Source organism: Paralichthys olivaceus, chromosome 9 (assembly GCF_024713975.1).
Source record: "Paralichthys olivaceus isolate ysfri-2021 chromosome 9, ASM2471397v2, whole genome shotgun sequence".
NCBI classification, from domain to species: domain Eukaryota; kingdom Metazoa; phylum Chordata; class Actinopteri; order Pleuronectiformes; family Paralichthyidae; genus Paralichthys; species Paralichthys olivaceus.
Window position 1 is genome coordinate 25,142,376 of NC_091101.1, and position 18,144 is coordinate 25,160,519.

Here is an 18,144-nt window from a genome sequence, read left to right on the forward strand (position 1 = left end):
CAGGCTGAGGTCCTGCAGCTTCATCACTGACTGCTGCTTGCATTTCTACCTGCAGGTGAGGACACCTACATGTTACAGTACTGTTACCATCGTAGTTTTACTATCGGTTTATTAGATATATTAGTAGATTCTTATATGTAATTTTTCAATTAACAAATGTAAGTAATATACTTAAACAGTAGACAGAGAGAAGTAGTTGTGGCTTAATAGTAACCGTTGCAATATAAATGGATATAAAACCAATATTTGTAGCATCAGTCACAAATATTCACTTGTACCTGTTGTACTACTATACTTGTATTAGCAGCAGTAAGCATCATTAGTACTTGTGGATTTGGTTGTATGCTGTAGGTTAGTTATGAGTAATAATACTATTTGTAATAGTATAAACAGTAGTTTTTACAGTAGGCTGTAATCATAGTTAAAGTGCTGAGAGTAATAGTATTAACAAGTAAAGTCAATGTATAATTAGTATTATCAATATTGTATATTATTATTTTTGTAGTAGTAATCCTAAGAGTAGTGGTGGCACTGCCGATGCTAATGATAGTGGTAGTAGTAGTAGTAGTAGTAGTGGCAGCAGTAGAATTAATAGTTTAACAGTACTAATAGTAGTTACACCAGCTGTAGTAGTAGTAATATCAATAGTATTTACAGTATTATAAATTTTGGTTGCAACAGTAGGCTAGTAATCGTATAAAAGCTAATAGTAATAGTAGTGGTATTCGTTGCAGAAGTCAATAATATTATTATTATTGTGAAAGTTGTTGTGGTAGTAGCAGTAGTGGTAGTAGTAGTAGTAGTAGTAGCAGTAGTAGTAGTAGTAGTAGTGATGATAGTAGTAGAAGCAGCAGTAGTATTAGTTATAATAGTAACAGTAACAACTCAGTGAGGAAACTGATTCATGTAAATGTCTTTGCCCTAAGATGATTCCTCTGAACACCCCCCCCCCCCCACCTCACTAATGCCCCTGATAATGTCGGGGGGATGACCCCACTCCCCCTGTGCCCACCCCCCCCCTACAACCCCCCCTCCCCCCCCAAACGAAGTTCATCTGACGCTAATTTCCTCCGACACGTTGTGACGGATCCCCACGTTTCCCTCTCGCTGCGCTGAGGGATGGCGAGCACTCCCCAGATGTTGACAATTAGCGTTGTCACCATCGAGCAGCGTCAAGCCCAATAAGCAGCGACCTGGGGGGGGGGGGGCAGGCCCTGCAGGTCAACGTGTCCCCAACGCAACTGACGCAAGGAGGAAAAGATGTGGCGAGGAGGATCTGAACCCAGACCTTCTTCCTGCTGCTCAATATGTGATCATGATTTAGTGCGGCGCTCTTTTGGCTGATCACAAATCAGCTGAACTGTGGACAACACCGAAGTGATGATAAAATCACATTTTATGGAACAAAATATCTCAAACAACATTGTTCATCTGTTTTGTTCAAATAAACATCAACTCGCAACTCGTGAATATTTTTTATCATCAATTAATCTTTCAATTAGAGCTGCAATATTGAAATCCTTCATCCAGACCATTGAGAGGAAGCTCTGCAATGATTAGCCAATTAATTGATTATCCAATTATCAAAACTGCTTGTTGCTAAACAATAACTCTGATGTCATTGCTCGAGGGAAAATATCAAACAAATATATTCAGCCTCTCGAACACAAAATGTGATTTATTTCTATAGAAGTTGATTTGTTTTTTCACGTTTTACAGATCAAATGATAATTAATATAACTAATTGGCTCCTTGCAAACTCAAGCCCAATTATCTCATTAATTAATCATTCTTTTTTTTTTTTTTTCCCAGAACCCAAGTTGACATCTTCAACTGTCTTGTTTTGATCCAGACAATATTCCAAATGTCATCTGTGCAGCAGATCCTCACCTTTAGAAGCCGGACGCAGCAAATGTTGGATTAAATAATTGATTTTCAAAATGGTTGATTAAATAAAACTGAAGAGCTGAAGGTGTTGGTACAGTTGAGTTTTAATTATTCTTAAAGAAAGTTTTCAGCTAATATGGTCGGTTTCACCAAAATCTGAACCAACCCTGTTTACAAAAACGTTCTGCATTAAAAGTTGTGATTGTTACTGTAATTATAAAACCTCAGTGTGTGTGTTTGTATGTTTCGGAGTGTGAGTGTGAGTGTGAGTGTGTGTGTGTGTTTCGGTGCCAGTCGTGAGGAGAATGATAAACAGCAGAATAACATCCAGACAAAACAATCTCTGCCTGAAAATTTAAATTTGAAACAGGAATGTGACGTTTCAAACACACTCACCACTGACCAGCTGTGCACTGTGGAACTCAGCTGGTGTTGTGTGTGTACGTGCGTACATGCATATGTGTGTGTGTGTGTTTGTCTAACCGTGTGATACAGTGAGAGCCAGCAGGTGTGAACAGCCGGCAGCACGTGTGTGGTGTCTGTTTCATGTGAGTACGTCTATTTCAGAGAGACGGAGAGGAGTGACACCCCGGGACTAAACAGACAGAGGGAGAGAGGGAGAGGGAGGGAGAGAGAGAGAGAGAGAGAGAGAGAGAGAGAGAGAGAGGGAGAGAGAGAGAGAGAGAGAGATGGACTCTGGTGCTGCTCAGCATTCAAACGAGTTCAACACATAATCCAGTACTGTTCAGGGGCGGGGACTCTGGGGATTGACAGTCAAGCGAAGGGTGAACAAGAGACTCTCTGCTCGCTCTCTCTCTCTCACTCACACACTCACACACACACACACACACACACACACACACACACACACACACACACACACACACACACACACACACCTCTTAAGTGTCAACGTGTTACCTGCTCTACACAGTCAATTTCTATACTAGAACTATTCTACTGACAGTTCCCACACACTGAGGGCTGCGACGATGGAAAGTGGTCAAATACAATTACTCAAGTACAACTTTGAGATACTTCACTTTTCCATGGTACTTTATACGTCCACTATACGAGTGTTGATATCTGCGATCAACAGAAAACTAAACCAGCACACCTTCAAAATAAAAGCCCCAACAAACAGTCAATACATAAAACAACTGATCTAAAAGTGACGGAGAAAAAGATTATTTAAGCGCGTGCATTTATAAAAATTGTTTACATGGCCAGATTAATGAAAACTTTGTTATTGTGTGTACAAGTACTATGAACTTCCTGCACCACTGTCTATGGCACCGAAGACTATAGAATTGACGAAACCCAGAATATCAGCAGCCTCACGATTAAAACTTCTTCACATTGTGCGGAGCCACAAAAAAGTGTTTCACCCGAATGACGGCGCTGAACTCTGCTGTTAGAACAGGGTTGAAGGATTTCATGAATAGAACGATCTCCATTCTGACGTAAACTGCCTGGATTTAGTGCTGGAGATAAATTTTTCAAGTGCTGTCATCCTAAGGGCTCCCATCACTGTGTTTTATAGACTCTGGTATTCATTAAGCTTCCTCTTTCTGTTTTAATGAAAAGTGTTTTACTTAAGCTCCCACTTCTTCTTTAAAATCTCTGTTAGTCACTGCCACAGAAGAGGGTTAGTTAACCTCCACATCATTTTCCTGACGGTGACTTCACCCCTGCTTCCTGTTGAGGTGTCTTTGTTAGACTCACTCTATCATTTTCAAATTATTTCTCTCTGTCCCTCCTTGTTTTCAAGCATTTTCTTTAATCGTGTGTACGATTTAGGTGAAAGGGAACCATTGGCAGAAATTTAATGTAGAATAATCCTCATGATGTCTTCACTAGTTCGTTTCATCTAAATTGTATGAATTGTAGTTTTCTTCACCCCAGAAAAGTCCCTTTATATTTAAATACTTTATATTTACATGGCGGGGACCCTCTCTGCTGCAACACGACACTTCAACACTAGATATCACTAAATTCTACACACTGTACCTTTAAACGTGATACATTTCCTAAATAATATTTCTACTTGAACTCAAATTAGTAGATTTTGGCGTTTTACTGATATTTCACTTGAACCTGGAACCCCCCCCCCAAATAAAATAAAGAGCATGTATTTCACAAAGAGCAGAGCAGACAGCAGAGTGTCTATTGTCTTGTCTCTGCTCAGCCCAGCAGGGTTCAACCATAGATTATATGCTTTAGTCTGTATCTCGGTTGAAAAACCTCCCACCCAGACAACAGAGGAATCTGAAAATAACAAGCACATCTCGTGTGACGTGAACGGTATTTAGTTTCGGCATCCATGACAATAAGACAAAAGACTCTTGGCGGCTTCGTTGCACTTCTCCGAATCACTTATTTTGTGGATTAAACACGCATTATTTTTTTTAGCAATAAAGCGAAATGTCGTTCAAAACTTTGCCACCGCTTCAAGGGAAAGTTTCGTTTCTAGAAACTGACCATTAATCCTCCAAACTGGAGCTCGTGCAGCATTCGAGCTTCGTCTCGCCAAGTTGTGAAGCGCGGCCGGCTGAGCCACGGGCAGGCCGGGTTTGGCCCGGATCTAAAGACAGAGGAGAAAGTGGACCGGAGCCAGACGGGCTGCAGAACAGCTAAAGCCTGGCCAGTGGACACAAGCCAGATGAATCCTCTGGCTGGAGCTGAACCCACCACACTGAAGGCTCATGGCGCCGTCAATGTTGTCTTCAATTTCAATCCCTCGACTGCGGCAGCAAATGTTGGGAGCTTTACTTTCACTCTGTCATTGGCAGCAGGTTATAAAATTGTAAATGACACATATTTACTATTACTGCTCCATCCTCAAACACGCTATCAGCCCTTCTGTGTTTTATCTCCGGCCGTCTCTTCTTCTGTCTCTGCCGCGGCTCACTGACAGACAACGTCCTGCCTTCAATTACGCCGGCGGATTCTCTGACGAACCACGTGCCGTGACGATGTCTGTTGTCAAATGCAACAAATCAGGCCAACTCCGAGGGACCCGAGGTGAACTGACGCGGTGGCAGCCGTGAAGGCCGTCAGCCGATAAGGCTCTATTGATTCAAACGGATCACGGCCCATCGGAGGGGGATTTATCAATGTGTCAATTGCTCAGTAGCCAACCACAAATCACCAGCACCGGCCAGGCCTCTGGGATTTACAGGAAATCCAGAGGATTGGAGGGACAGCATGGGGAGGATCCTCAGTAAATAGCAACAGAGCTGAGGGTTAAGTCCTCACATATAGAAATGTCCATACAGGAAGAGCAGGCAGACGACACAGACACACAAAGATACAGCGAGAGCCGCACAACACTGCCAACACTGCATGTACACACACATATACTCAAATGCATCCGGCTTTTATTGCTGTTCAGAAACTGTTTGCGTTCACACACAACACAGCCACATGAAAGAAGACGTCTTTCTCCATGAACCACTAATGTCTCCATGTGCAACATGAACTATTTTCCCAGCGAGCTTTTTGTTAGTCTGTTTTGCTTCCAGCCTCTTGTGGCAGAAAAGCCTCCAAGAGTGTAGGCGTGTCGGGGGCCTGACCTTGGAGAATTACCAACGTCTGAAACCCCATTCAGCATCGAACGCAGCCCGGCTGACTTGTGGGCCAAGGAAGTTCTGCTGTTGTCAAAGACTCAAACAGCTTCAGGTTATTGGGGGAGAAGAAAAACTTATCAGAAATAAACTCTCTGGATGTTTGGAGAGGAGCTTTAGAAAGGTAGCTCTTGTTTGATTGTGCGCTGAAGGTTATTAGAAGTTTAATAAAGCTAAATCACATTCCACATGCAAAATCAGGAACACACAGAGTATAAAGCAGCATCTTGTACGTGTTGTAATGTTCATGATATGAGGTCATTGCATATTTAAAGTCGGGCTAAATCTGAAAAGCCAATTCAAAGCTTAATTTAAATTAAGGAATATTATAAGTGTTATAGTTTTTATTATTCCTGAATCATTAAAGTGATTCATCTGGAATTTGATCAACAGCTAATTATATCGGTTAACACTTTTAATAATAATTCATATAAAAATCATAAATTCAGCTCTTACCATTATAAATCTTTGGACGATTGTTTGATCAAAACTCTGAAACAAAACATTCGGGCTCCAGGAGATTTCAGGACCCATTTTAAATTGAACTTAAACTTAACAATCACTTTACCAGGATTACCGACCCCTGCTTTAATTACAATAACATTTAACAGCCACACACTTTGCTATAAAAGACCATAATCTAAAACTGGTGTTTTGTTGTTCCATCATTGCATTCCACGCAAAATAAATACCTGGATAGGGTGGTCCCTTATCTTAACCCCCAGGTACTGCTTCTATTTAAGGGTCCTTAGGATGACAAAGTACAGCCAGCGCTCCTTTAGACAACACAGATAACACCACTTTAATCATGTCTGATTCTGCGCACACTAATGTTTCATATCAGCACCGGTTTATCCTCCTGGGCTTTAGGTGTTTTTGTATAATGCAAACTTAACATGTTCCTGTATTCGATGGCCGCGGCGCCACCAGCCAAGCATTATGCAAATAAAGAAAAATGAATTCAGCGGATATAAAAAGCCGCTGCCCTTCAAGAGCCTCTGCACGTTCACATGAGATGAACTTTCCCCGTGTAAATGAAGTCAGGGAAGAAGTTCCCACATTAGATTTCACGTCTGCCAATTTACTCAGGCAGCGTTCCCATTTTCTCTCCGTTTTGTTTTAGTGTCAGACGTTGGAGGCAGAAGGCAGAGAGCTCTGTTCGCGTTTCAGAGAAAGGTCAAAGGTCAAAGTTAATACACAGCGGCTTTGTAAGAAACACGCATGAGGAGCAATGACCGCAGAGTGTATTCAACCCAGCAGGTTGCAGGAACGACCCCACAACAGCAATTAAATCATGGCTGTGCTGAAGTGCCCTTGATCAGGATACACAGACAAATGAGACCCTCTCTCAACACTTTGAGAACAAATGTAACTTCCAAACATCCGATAAAAGTTTAACAAATCTATGCAGTTTTAGATTTGTGAGGCCTGAAGTGGCAAAACTTTCCAAGAAAATACAATTCTAGATTATTTTCCTAACTTGTTGATCACTTTGTGATCGAATCAATGAGCTCATCAGATTTATCTGTGATCCCGACTCGTGACTCGTGACATCAGAGGAATTTGCAGCTTTTCTTTGTTTTAGACGATAAAAATATTTAGGTTTAGGTTTGTTAGTCCGCAAAAACTCTTCACCTCGGAATCACGGAACGTTTGAGCTCCGACAATAAATGTTTAAACAAATATCAAATTAAAACATTGCACAACTGCACATTGGTTAAATTTAGTTTTTTAATCCTTTTTATCAATAAGGAGAAAAAGATGTGAAAAGGTTTAATGAACTCCATAGATACTTAAAAAGTGTCTCAGCTCGATAAACACAAACAGAAAAGAGTCAATATCAGCATCAGATCCACACGAATATGGCCCCGAGTTAAGTGACAGCAAATAATAATCAATAAGGAGGAAAATACTCAAACAACAACAAAATGCATGAATGACAAAGCAGGGAAACCCAATCACTCGCTGCACCCATGAGAAATTACAGTCAAAGGGAAATTGAGGATTCAGACTCGGACACACTAACACCGTTCTACCACCGCGACCTGTATCCCCATCGCTGAGCTAATTAGACCAATAAACAATCAGCACATGGCACACTTCCTCCAACAGCTTAACAAGGAGCTCGATCAATACCGGATTTCATCAAATCCACTGATGTAGTTCAGACGGACTGAATGCGCTCCGCGGCGTGAGCACGCATCCTCGCCTGTTGATCGTCACCGGTGACGGATGCGACCACGCTGGCCGAGGTGCGGGGAAGTATTTAAGAACACGAGGATGGTGAATGTAAAACTAATCACTGCATCAAACATTAAAAAATAAGGATTTATCCTCATTAGTTTTTGCAAATGTCTGAATATATTTAAAATAAAACTTTTTTGTTAATAAAATGTGAAATAAATTTATGATTAAAAGAAGCAAAATAAACAAAATTGACTTTATTTTGTAAACTGATTAGAGGCGACGTGTTTTTAATTATGAAAAATGTTGCAGGGTTCAGGGAAATCTGAAAATTTAAACCCAAAATGACGACAACATGATGTTCAATGGGATGAGTGCACGGCCCGCCTCATTCACTGTACACCCACATCTTAGCGGGAGAACGACGGAGCCAAGAAGTCTCCCATAATGCAATGCTCGGAGCTGGTATGCATTCCGTGTCTTTCTCAATGACAATCCACTGAGGCGGACGCTTGAATACATGCAGGATGTTTTGTATTTTGTATTTTTTTTTTGCAGAATCTTGCAACTGACTAAAGCGTTGTTACTTCACAGCCGTGCCTGGAGGATACGCTCACATGTGAGCTGAAGAGGAGCACGGCTGCTCAGCAGGAGTTTTCTGACTAGATTTACATTAAAAATAAATAAGTGAACACAAACAGTCTGGGCTACTGATACTCTGCTCTTCACTTCCTGCACGTTGAGAAAAGCTGCAGTTAAGTTCGTCTCACAGGAAGCTGCATCACAGTCAAACAGCTGATCAGTGAAATGATGAAACAGCCAGAAACCAGCTCAGAGCGGAGGCAGGCTCCCGGTGTAACGAATCTGAAGTACAGTGCGCCTCTGCCGGCTCCACTGTATCCCACTGCTCGACTTTTTTTCTGCACGATGATGAAATATAATAAGCTTGAATATTTTTTTCTGCTGCATGTACAAAAGGAGAACACACAAGTTTCTACACAATACGTGGAATCTGAAAGCCAGACCTCTCTCTTGATAAAAAAAATGGTCCTAAACCTTCACCGGTTTGTTTTTACCTCGGTAGCTTGAGCGACAGTGAAGTGTTTCACGCAGACGTTCATGACATCATGAGGTTCTGTGCCAAATGTCCCCACAACTACAATGGTCTCGGTAGAAAGCACATCGAGGTGCTCGGCCGCAGAGGGCGGCAGTAAAGACATTCTGCTGGTTTCAAATGGACTGAACGCAAACAGTCGTCCAGACCTGTTTCAGCATCTCACTCACAAACTCTCGTCAAAGTTGTGTGGATGCGAGGGACCAGCCTGTGACCTCTCTGTCTCAGGACAGGCTCTGTTACCACATGAGGGAGAGAGAACAACAGGACATGGACGGACAACAGGCCCGTCGCTCCTCTCTGTTATCTGAGCGACAGAGCAGCCTGGAAGGAACCATGGGAAAGGGCCAGGAAAAAGGTGGGTCTATTGTCCGAGCTTCCTGCTGGATGGGACTGACGCTCATTGTCTGACTAGTGGGCTTTTTCTTTTTTCATATGATTTTATGGAAACATCCCCTCAGAGCATCACATGCACAGATGAATTATAGACTTCTTGGACAAGATAAGTGGAATATTATTACATTTACATTATTCTGTGCAGCCTATAAACAATTCAAACAATTGTCTGATGGATATTTAATCTAAAAGCAATACATTTTAAATAATTTTGAAATGTTTTATCATTGATACGATATATAGGAGTTTGAGTTTAAAGGATGGAGCCTCATGAAATGACAGACGTTGCACCAGTTCACACCTGAAATTAAAACCTACTCACAGCTCCAGTCTGGAGGTGGCGCAGAGCTTTTAACACGGAATGAACCAATCCACTAAAGGGTGAGTTCAAACTAATTTTGAAGGACCCCGTTAGGGAGACGCTGACATGCTGCAGCTTTGATTTATGGTCTTTTGTGCCAACAGCTGTTGAATGACCTCTGTTACGAAGCTCAATCAAATTAGTGTTATCTAAATATCACTGTGGTCTGTATAAATCAACATTAGTTACTGTCGTTTGAAACTTGGAATGAATTTACTGCAAATATATATATATATATATATATATTTTTTTTTTTCTTCCTCTCTGTTTCTATGCAGTGGTTTTCCTGCCAACAGAAGCTTTTTGAGGAAGTGAAATGATAAACAGGTAAAGATATTCAGCTCTGACCACAGTATTCCTGGGATAAGGTTTCTTCTTCCATTTCAAAAGTATCAGGCTGCCCGCTTACCTTTTAGCAGCATTATTCTTTAATTTAGTGGGGGGGGGGGGGGGGGGGGGTGTTGGCAGGGAGTTAAAGCAGAAGCTAATGTGATTCAGTCCTTTCACTGACTGGCAGCATTATGAAAACATGAAAAATATATTTTCTTGTTTTTAATGTGAGGGGCTCCGAGCAACGTTTCGCAGTGCACAGGCCACAAAGGCAGACGTCTGTACGTACGCCAAGTCTGTAAATAACCACACAACAACACAAATAAGGAATAACGCTGTTTAGTCAGTGAATCCACGTTAATAACACATTGACTCACTTAAGAATAACTGTCTGTTGTTCAACAAGAAGCATTAATGTACGTGAAGTTACCGTCAGTATTCTGAATCACGTCAACACCGCCCGATCAGCTCTCCTATCAGTAGAGATACAGGATCATAGAAGAGGCTTTTAACTGCAAAAGAGCATCTACAGCATAAATGAAAGGATGGAATTAATAAAAATATCTTTCATAAAGTGTAATCTATCCAGAAAAGTGAATGAAGCTCAGGTGTGACGCACCCGAAGCCCTTTTCAGTGACATGCCTACAGTGACTTGTTGTCCCTGACGGTAGATAAATCAGTAATGGTTCAGATAAGGGCACCGTGATGTTCAACACCTGTGAGGTAATTACTCTCCGCCAGTTTCACACAGAGTCGCTGCAGAAAAACGCTCTGGAGCACTCACACACTCTGACAGAAGTTTAATCCTAGTTTTTAATATTAGTCGGTCGTCGTGCTTAAACTTTTGTCCAACGTTTTGTGTTTTTATCCTTTTAATTCGTCTGTGACTGTGTTTTTATTTGTTAAGCATTTTGTAACTTTGAGAAGTGCTTTAAAAAAGAATATATCATTATAATTATTATTATCTCTTATTATTTTTATTGTAATAAAAAAGCAAAAACATTGTTGGTTGTCATTTGTCAACTGTGAAGATTTGCAGCTTTTCTTTATCTCAGTTTGTAAAAAAAAAAGTATAATTAATGAATTCAGCCTGGACTCTGAGTAACTGTGGACATTCATCACAACTCACCAACAATTAAAAATCATATTCAGATCTTCTGACGACAAGAATAATAATTACCGTCCGTTTTCACGCCTGTGAAGTTAAATGCAGATTCCGACTATAAGAGAAATCTCCCGCTGCGTTCTCGGAGCCTCGGTGGCTCATCTTTAATCCTTCTCTACGAACCTCACGGCTCAGAGCCAACTTGACCTCTACATCATAAGCCTATTCATGTCAATCTGACATGTAGTGCTGAGGGGAACAGATCCACTTTGCCCCTGACAGGAACAAGGGCTTGTGCCATAATGAACACTCCAGTTCTGACTCAGGTCTGTGGGCCCATCTGAATAATGAGAATGGGACTAACTATGCTCCGTAGATGCGAGAATACCACGAACGTCCCGCCAATCACTGCCGCTGATTGCATGTGTATCTGCTGAGGAAGCCTGTGACCATTAGACACTCTGTCAGCAGCGGAGGCTCCTGAATGCGGCCCTCTGGGTATTATTATGGCGCCTCCATTAAAATGCTTTTGTTTTCCTTCTGTTTCAACCCTCTGTGTTGTAGTGTTACTTACAGTGTTATTCTGTGTCCTCGCTCTCTGCCGCTGAATATTAATGTCTTCTATGCTAATGGCCTTACACCGGCTGAGGTCGACCAAGCTCCTCCTCTGAATGTTAATCCGCCGCCTCATTTGCATACGCTTAAGTGTCAAATTCCCCCACAAATCATCTGCCCGCCGCACGCCGGCAGCTGAGAACGGCGGGGCCAGTATTCCCCCCCTACACCCCCACCCCTTGCCTCCCTTCCAATTGACAGCACAGAAACAATGTGGTCACACCGTATGCACGGCATCAAATCCACATCAAAGCCTGTTTAGATTGCCAGGTCACAGCGGGTTCACGTGTGTAAAATGAAGGTAATGGGATAGCAGTCAGCCCGGTGCAGAAATACAGCCGGGCAGGTAATAAGTATGAATGGAGCAAGGTAATAAGGTTGAGACAGAAACAGACCTGGAGTCATGACAGGGGCAGGACTGTTTAAGCTGCAGCACAGTTATCAGTTCAAAGGTGAGAGCTGATCCCAGACAAGCACACAGGTCCCACTGAGTCGTTTTTATTCCTTCTTATTTCTCGGTGCAGGGCAGGTGAGAACAAAAAACTGGTTCCCTAAAAATAAACTTAATTGTTTTGCGATCAGGTCTAAAGTAAATAACATGAGATCATTTACATCTACAGTGAAATCTGGAGGCAATCGATTCAAATGTAGACGATGAAAATCAGAAAGGTTTTCTGTCGTCACAGACTTTTAATATATGAGAGTTTCCTGCTTTTCTTACTTTGGCTTTTTCAAATGTTGGTTCACGCAAGACAAGTAATTAAAAGTCAAAACCTCGTTGTTTGAGAAACTGCAACATTTCCGTGCAATTCATTTATAATCCGCAAAATGAATCTGCAGATTAATGACGAATGATCACGAGACTTAAATCGACAACGCTCCAACAGACAGTTAGTTGAATTATCAGTTTGTAGATCATCAGAAAATGATTCTGCAAATCATTTCAAAACGATTAAGAGATTTTTCAGCTTCTTAATTGTGAGGATTTATCATTTTTCTTAATTTGTGACTTTTTAATATCGTCGGACTTTATTAAGATAAACGAGTCGCTGGTTTGTTTGAGAAGATAACTGGCAGATTAACTGATTAACTGTGAAAATCATGAATCGCTGTCCTGATCTCACGATGTGCATCTGAGGGGGGATTAGGTGATTAATCCACAAGTCAATCTTCAGAAAGTGTATCAGCAGCCATTTTAATAAATTATTATCGAGAACTTCGCGTCTTTGAGGTTTGAACAACTGGTTTGACGACATTTAAGAAAGGAAACCTGGGCTTTGGGAAATTCTCAACGGAAAACATTATGACCTTTGAGTACTTTTTTGACATTTGACTGATTAAATGATTCCTGGAGAAAATAATCTGCAGATTAAAAACTCCGACCAGCTTCTCTACAGCGCGGATTTAAAGATTTTCTCTGTTTTATGTGATTGTAGTTCGAATATGTTTGGCTTTTAGAGTGTTGCCCAGTCAAAACAAGACATTTATAGACACGACTTCGGTCGCAGAGAAACTGGGATGGGCATATTTGTCTAGAGGCGATCAAATGAACCACGAAACATCATAAACAACCTCCGTAATACACTGAACGTTATGAAACTGGACTTTAAAACCTTCTGAAAAGCCACTGGAGCATCTGAGGGCGTGTCCGCTCTGGTAAAAGTTAATTTCTCAAACTCTTAAAATGAATCAGGAGATGAGAAATCCTGCAGAATGAAGTGTCTGCTCCACACAACAATCATGTGCATGAGATGTTAAATCGAAAGAGTGAAAACACACTTTGAATCTAACCCCTTGTTATTTCACTCATACAGATTATAGCTTCCTCTGGGGGTAAGTAAGTCTCCACCAAGTGTCAAGTCCTTGAGTCCTGCGCCTGCCGGTGCGAGCGGCAGTCGCACCGGCAGCCAAGCAGATTCAAAAGCACACTCATGAATAAGACAAATGGAAGAATCTCCAACAGGAGAGTGACTTCAGTCGACTCCTTCAACACTTTCCTGAAACACGGTGTCGTATCGAGGCTCGGTCGGCTCCTCTGTTAGAGCAACGCTCCCGAACGACGAGAACGCAAACGACACTGAGTCGTTTAGCTTCGATGGCCTGCCAGCGAGCGCCATGTTGAGTACACTCCGAGCTATTCTTATCCTTAACAAAGGCGGTTCTTTCACCACATTAAGCATCTTTACTCGGGTGATCATTCTGACGAGACTTTCTGTTTGCGAGCTCGAAATCGTTCTGACTGGATCAACAAAATATACAGCGACAGCCCCAGTGGAATAATGTCTGTGTTACATCCCTTCACACTAAGACCCCCAGAGAAACACTCACTATTCACTATTGTTAGGATGTTCTTTGGATTTGTTTAAGATACTTTCTGTCTCTCTTTGTCGGTTAAATACCAAAAAAGATTCAAAACCTCGATCGTCGTTAACAGCTGAAACAGCTTAAAGGACCAATGTGTGGGATACAGGAGGATTTGATGGAATAAAATATTCATAATTACATCTTTACTTGTGATGAATCACCTGAAAACTAATAATAAATGCATTTTACTTAGAATACGTTTTATTTAAGTGGGTCCTCTTCTATAGAGTACAGTGGCTGCAATTTGCAACTTCACCACTAGATGCTACTGAATCGTAAACACATTAGAAGTAATTTTATCGACTTGTGACTCGATTAATGAACGAATGAGAATCAAATAAACGCCCAAATTTAAACTTCTTCAGAAGTCTGACACAGAAAATGATGCTTAATGCAGATTAAAGCTCAAACTGACCTCATGACGTATTTTCTGCTTCTTAATAATTATATTTCATTTCATGCAATTAACATATACAGTATTTTCACTTTATGATAACCACACGAGTTCATTCCTCCATTTCAGTTTTTAATGAGGTCAGAAAAAAAAAAATTACAATTTAAAACATTCACCTATTGATGGAATAATTCTCATCAACAAGGATGATTTACTGTCGTATATCTTCACATCTGGTTTTGTTAGACTCATGCTTCCATGTAGCATCAGTTCACTGCCAAGCTAGCAAATACAAAACGTGGATATGGATCTGCAACCGCTGCTAGCAGCAAAAACCTTGATGAAATATTTAAGAAACTATCCAGCAGCACAGCTATCCATACTGAGTGTGTGTGTGTGTGTGTGTGTGTGTGTAAGAAACAGGCCAAACTTCCTGTTTTATAACAACACCATCCTGACCCATGCGCTCGTACTGACACAGTCCTGTTTTCTAAGTGCGGGCTGACTTTTAAAGTCGGCAGCGGCTCAGTGATAGAAGCAGCAGCAGAATGACCCCTCAGGCTCACATCATCATTAAGGGACCAACACCTAACCTCAATTTACAGGAAGGAAACAGCTTCAATACGTCTGTTTCACAGGGGAACGTACAATCAAGCTCCGTAATGGGGAGATTTCTGCTTCAATATTTTCCCTTTGCCTCACAATCTATTTTTCAGACATGCAGTGTTTTTTGGGTGGAAATTGACGGCTGCGGTTTTTTTTTTGCAGTCATGAGGATAATCACGATGTAATTTTCGTGAAAAGTCTGAACTCAGTTGCACGGTGCATCTGGATGCAAACAATTTGCAGAAACTCGAGCCGTTTATTTCCCTTACTTCTTCCTCATTATATTCACCACCTGCATTTTAATCAAACAATAAGCACATTGCTGAGGAGACGATGGACTGTGTTGCTGCTGAGGAAAGAAAGGAAGGGAGATGAGGACATGAACACCGAGGGGAACAAAAAACGAATTATATTATCACGCAATTACACCATTTAGTCTGAGGAGATGAAGATAATAGTTTGAACTGTATCTTATCCATGTGTTTCACCAGTGGTGTGTTTGTTTTTTAAGTGAACACAAGCACATACGTCTTATCACGTCTATGTGTGCGCATGTGTGAGCGTGCATGTGTGAGCGTGCATGGTGATTGCACTCGGTGTCGGGGTATGTGTGGTACAGGAGTTGAGGTCCACTGGGGCCTGGACCGCTGCGTATGAATAATGCATCAGACCGGGCCGTTGCATCTCAGCAACATTGCCTTGGTTTGCTTCAAGTCGCAAGTTCCTCTTTGGGAAAGTCAGCATCGCTCGTCGAGCTGCCGCAGTAACTCAGCTGGAGTCTTGTTCCAAAATAAGATTTACAAAAAAATATGTCTCATTAAATCATTTAATGGACATATTCATCCAAAACTCCTCCATTTTTAATGTCTCGACGGGGGAGAAATTCCTTAAAGACTCCAACAGCAACCAATTATTTAGAATATTAGAGATGAAATGATTGGTCACTTCTTCTTTTCTTCATGTTTCATGATAGAAATGTTAATGTCAGGATGTGATTGGTTAATTGCTGGCACACTTTAAATCAAACCATCAATCCACTGATCGACAGAAGAGGCAGATTAATTAGTAATAATCCTTAAAGCTACAAACGAGAAAGTGTCTGAAGAAGCTTATTTCTTGGATTTCGATGACGTTCCTCTGAAAGACGCGTCACCACTTGTGACTCGTTGAATGAACTTCTTAATCTGCAGGTTTGCACGTTTGTGATCACGGAGCAGATGCTGGAGACAGATGCTCGTCGTACAATTCCCAGTGGGATCAGTGAGGGTTCAGGCTGAGAGACACGTGCACGCCACTCAGTGAAGCATCAGGGGGAAAAAACTGTCATGAAGTTATAGTTCCCACATTCTGATCATCATCATGACTCTCATTGAGGAAAGTTCATCCACACACAGAGGATGAATCATGCGGATGATGGGACTGTTTAAACCTGAAGCTCTGGAACACAGTGTTTGGGGGAAACTGTGTTTTTTCTGTTGGGCTTGTTCAGCGTGAACTGTTGCATTTTCCAATCAACCACACACACAGTATATACATCTGTTGAAAACAGGAGACATGCAAATGTATGCAAATGCGTTGAAAGCACAGTGAAAAGGTCAGTTTGCCTCAGTCTGTGCAGCCTGGTCACTCTACAATCATCTTCCCCTGCAGCTTTTATTTTACATGTGACACTTTAACTCATCATGCTGGTTTGTCTCACTGTACAAAAAGTCTCAATCTTAATTTCAAATCAAAGTGAACGTGAGATAAACGAGCTCCTGCCCGTGTTCCGGTGCAGAATCGTTAGATTTGGGAGTTTGTGAACAGCCGGTGATGTCCACTTCACATCTCAGCTGCTGTCAGAGGAGGTGACGGAGTCATGAATTCAAAACAAGTTAATTGGCCACGTGTAAATCATCTGTTCCTCAAATCCTCGGTGAGAGACTCATCATCACAACGCATCTGTCCAGAGGTGGAGGTCCCCTCTGTTTACTTCCACCTCTGGAATGTTTGGCACTTTGGCATCACATCACATCTCATCTCCAGACTGACGGACAAGAACCCCCGTCTCTCAGCCCCCACATCCCTTCCCACCTCCCGGCACCGGACCTCCACAGCCAACCCCCCCACCCCCCACCTCCCAGCTCCGCTCCCGTGTGCCCGGGCACCGCGACTTCTACGCGGGACCGTGTCTCCTCACCTCTGTGCGCGCCTGCAGCCGCTTGTTCATCTCGTAGATCCGATACTCGGGCTGGACCATGTAGGGCGAGTGTCTCCGGTAGAAGGGTCCGAACGGAGACGAGTAGAACGGGTCGTGGGTCGGGTTGGACATGGTGGCTCCTGGCGAGGCGCGCGGCGCGATCTCAACATCCAGCGGGCACGGCAGCGCACATGGGAGTGCGATGCTCTCCGAAAGACCCCCAGTGGGAAGCAGCCGCTGTCGAGGCTGAGCTGCACTCTGCAAGTTGGCCTGCCTGGTTCTCTGCTATAGCAAAGAGGAGGAGGAGGAGGAGGAGGAGGAGGAGGAGGAGGAAGCGAGGGGAGGATGGGAGGAAGGGTGGTGGTGGTGGTGGTGGTGGAGCAGGATTGAAGGGGGGAGGAGGGAAGTCGTTTCCTGTTCCCTTAAGACCCACACTCAGTTGTGCATTCTTGCAAAGTTCAAGTCAGATCTCATGTGTTGTGTGTTTCATGCCCTGAAGTTGCTGCGTTGTTTTGATTTGTGTGTTTTAATTCTCAGTCTTCTGCTGTCACATCCAGCCTCCACCTGAGGGTTGAAGAATACAGACAAATCAGGACCTGTGTATGTTTTAGGTTTTGGTTGAATCGTCACATCGGTGGATTTTAATCAACGTGAAACACAAAAGTCCCAAATACTAACGGATCCCTCGTGTCCATTGTTCGCACAGATCAGATCATGTCTTCATACAAAGAGGTGAAGTCGTGTTAGAGACGGATGTTGCGTCTCTACCTCCAACTGTTTCAGATATTGAAGTCTAAACATCACGGGTACTGGTGCTGCCATCTTTCTGGAGCCAGTCTGCGCAGCAGTGGTCGTGATGTGGAGCCGAGGTATCGACAGCATCCAACAAGTCATTAAAACCAAACGTACCAGAAACATGAACACGAGCAGCAAACATCCTGATACCTCATCGCTAGGGTTGCAGCTCGATGGTGCTAATGAC

The 18,144-nt window shown here is 42.4% G+C and overlaps 1 protein-coding gene across 8 annotated transcripts in view; it reads right to left on the bottom strand.

Moving 5' to 3' along the window:
* The window catches only part of ldb2a (LIM domain binding 2a), a 77,998-nt gene extending 60,529 nt beyond the window's left edge, over positions 1-17,469 (bottom strand). For 3 of the 8 annotated variants that reach the window (XM_069531037.1, XM_069531035.1, XM_069531032.1), the window contains exon 1: positions 17,163-17,467. In XM_069531037.1, coding sequence (XP_069387138.1) covers positions 17,163-17,294 — 132 coding nt within the window. In that variant the 5' untranslated portion in view covers positions 17,295-17,467. Of the gene's footprint in view, positions 1-17,162 lie in introns of all 8 variants that reach the window. The other 5 variants (XM_069531038.1, XM_069531036.1, XM_069531034.1 and 2 more) reach the window with 4 other exon arrangements.
* Between the last annotated feature and the right edge of the window lie 675 nt (positions 17,470-18,144).